At 62.7% G+C, this 2797-nt stretch overlaps 1 protein-coding gene across 1 annotated transcript; it reads right to left on the bottom strand.

The window, feature by feature from the left end:
• Positions 1 to 376: 376 nt before the first annotated feature.
• On the bottom strand, positions 377 to 2154 carry AEN (apoptosis enhancing nuclease). The gene is made up of 3 exons (XM_004593201.2): positions 1592 to 2154; positions 1074 to 1271; positions 377 to 772 (listed from the first exon to the last, which is right to left on the bottom strand). Exons 1-3 carry the CDS (start codon positions 2081 to 2083, stop codon positions 536 to 538), a joined length of 927 nt encoding a protein of 308 aa, XP_004593258.2. The 5' UTR covers positions 2084 to 2154; the 3' UTR covers positions 377 to 535.
• Positions 2155 to 2797: the final 643 nt, after the last annotated feature.

The raw sequence follows: 2797 nt of genomic DNA, 5'->3' as shown, positions 1-2797 counted from the left end.
CTCAACCACAACAACGTGCTGAAGTTCGCAGACACGTGTCAACACTCACAGCCCTGGGATGACAGTGGTGGTGACCGGGGTGACACTGGCGGGGTGACAAACAGGAAAGCACACAACTTCAAGATCAATCAATGTGTTCTCTGACAGGGCAAATAAATACATCACACTCCCACCTAACTCCGAAGTCCCTGCAAGCTGAGCTCGAGAACCTGGACCCACCCCTGCCCCTTGGGACCCAGCAGTCAGGGAACCCCAACCTGGCCCAAGGTCGGCATCCAGGGCCCAGAGCTGCCCCGCAATCCCCCTCCCTGGGCCCCACGAGCCTCACAGGAGGATCCTTGGCTTTCCACTCCAGGCTCTGACCTCGAGAGGGTGCTGGCCCAGGGCTGGGTGCACATGGTGGTGACCTTGGCATGGAGGGAGAACCAGGACTGCCCTACTGTCCAGTCTGTAAAGTGCGTTGTTGAGTGAGCGAGCCCTTGGAGACACAGTGAGAGCACATCCGGGAGACAGCCTGTGCCCCTGGCTCCTCCTCTCACTGCCCCTGCCCCTGAGCTTCTGCAGCTTGTCCTCTGGGGCCTGGGGCCAAGTCCGCAGGCCAGTACTGGTCCTCCATGTACTGCTCCATGTCCGTGCTGCTATCAGGCTCCGAGTCCTCACGGTGGGTCTGGAGGCCCGTGGCCAGCTGCTGCTCCCACTGTGGTTCCACCAGGCGGTACAGCTCCATGGCTGCTATGGCGTCCTCCACCGACGAGTGCCCCTGCCGGCCAACCTGCAGGTAGAGTGATGGTTACCTGTACCCCAGGCCGGAGGCTCCTCTGAGCTCCCGTGCAGGCCCAGTGACATTCCTGGCTGAGGTGGGGCACGGAGCAGGACTCAGCTAAGCCTGCTCTCAAGAAGTGACACAGGCCCTGGTGAGCAGCTGGAGACATCTGGGAGACCAGCCAGCAAGAACGTGTGGCGGTCACAGCTGGGCAGACACAAGGGCCTCTCTATACAGGGATGCGCTGGGTAAAGGCTTCAGGCCCGGGTGGGGGAAGAGTCAGCTCAGGTGGGCTCTCAGGCCCCCATACCTGGATTCTCCTATGCAGCAGCTGCAGGGCTAAGTCCTTGAGGGAGACGCGGGCCCGAGCAGGCAGGCTGGGCTGGAGGAGGCTGGGGACACAGGTGGTGTCCCGGGTCTGGCTCCGAGGATGCACGTACTGGAGGGCCCGGAAGTCGTTGTGCAGCGCGTGACCCACCACCACTTTCCCCTTAAGCAGCTTCACAATCTAGGGTGGAGTCGAGGGGAAGGGGCAGCTCTGAGTACTGAGTGCGGGGGTGCCCAGTTCTGAGTCCTGGGGTGAGGGGTCCAGAGGTCCCAGAAAGAGCCCTCCTCCAGGACAAAGGCACTCCAGGGCCTTGAGCCTACTCTGCAGGGGACCCTCTCCATCCCCCACCTCAGTTCCTCCTCCATCTAACTGCATCCTACTCTGGCCCCTACTCGGGGTCCTACTCCCCTGTCCACACTCAGTCCTGCACTGGGTCCTACTCCTCTGCCTGCACTGGGAATCCCCTCTCCTCCTGCCGACCCCAAGCCCCTGGCCCTCACCTCCTTCTGAGCCACCTGGAAGGGAATGGCCTTGCGCATGTGCTGCTGAGTGATACCGCTCCAGCGCGTGCGGTAGTCCACAATGGGTCTCTCGGGCCGCACGTACTTGTCATAGAGGACATCGCCATGGTAACTCACCACAGAGCAGCGAGCCAGCTCGCTCACCCGCCCCTGGGGTCCTGTGCCCACCATCTCACAGTCGATCGCCACACACTTGCTGGGAAGGGGTCCAGGGGTTGTCCTGGGGATAGGGCTCCTGCTGCTCTGGGCACAGTTGGTCCAGGCCTCCTGCCTTGGCCTATGGCTCTCTGCAGCCTTGGTGTCCGGCAGCTTGGAGGGTGGAGGGGCAGGCTTCAGCTTGACGGGCAGGCTTAACAGCCCCTGCTCTTGCAGCAGGGTCTTGCGTGCCATGAACCGCTGGTGCTGCCGGCTCCTCCTCTTATGCCGGTCACTCGGGCCAGGGGCACCGTCAGGGGTTCCTTGGGGCTCCATCCCCTCAGCTCCAGGCTCTGGGTGCCCGTTCCTGGGATCAGCGCCCTGCAGAGGATAGCCAGGGGGAGAGGTGGATGGATGTGTGTCAGGCAGCCCCTGGCAAATGCTGCTCCAGGTCAGTGTCACCACGGAGACCGCCATCCCCACCTACAGACACTGAGGATGCCCAGTACACGGGACAGATGGGGACAGGTTGGGTACCAACCCCATCCCTGGAAGACAAAGGTCGAGAGTCCAGAACCCCCAACCCAAAGGCCCAGGTCAGCCCAGCACTGCTTGCACAAATACAAGGTGAGGTGGGTGGCACTGGCACAGAAGGCCAGGCTGCCCATTGGACCTCAGTAGGTGACAGCCCCAAGACTGGGCCCCAGACACCCACACAGAGACCCCAGGGAGTCCCAGCCTTGGGGAGTGAGCCAGCAGGTGCAGTGGCTCTCTCTCTGGTGGGTGGTCCGAGGGGAAGGGCCTTAGGGCTCAGTGCTCTCCCCAACCCAAGGTTACTGCACCGGCCTTTCATTCCAGATTCCCGGCCAGCTGGGTTCCGCACTTAGGTCCCACTGTGCCACAGACACCAGATGCCGCAAGCAAAGCCCCACAGGAGGGCTGCGCTGGCAAGGGGCGGCAGGCCACCCCAGCGGGCTTCGCTAAGGAAGAAGAGTGACTGCCTGGAAGGCACCTGGGATCCTGGAGAGCGGGCAGCTGTACAGGGGCCAG

This window comes from Ochotona princeps, chromosome 6 (assembly GCF_030435755.1).
Source record: "Ochotona princeps isolate mOchPri1 chromosome 6, mOchPri1.hap1, whole genome shotgun sequence".
In the NCBI taxonomy this organism is placed as follows: domain Eukaryota; kingdom Metazoa; phylum Chordata; class Mammalia; order Lagomorpha; family Ochotonidae; genus Ochotona; species Ochotona princeps.
This window is presented reverse-complemented; position numbering and strand designations above follow the sequence as displayed.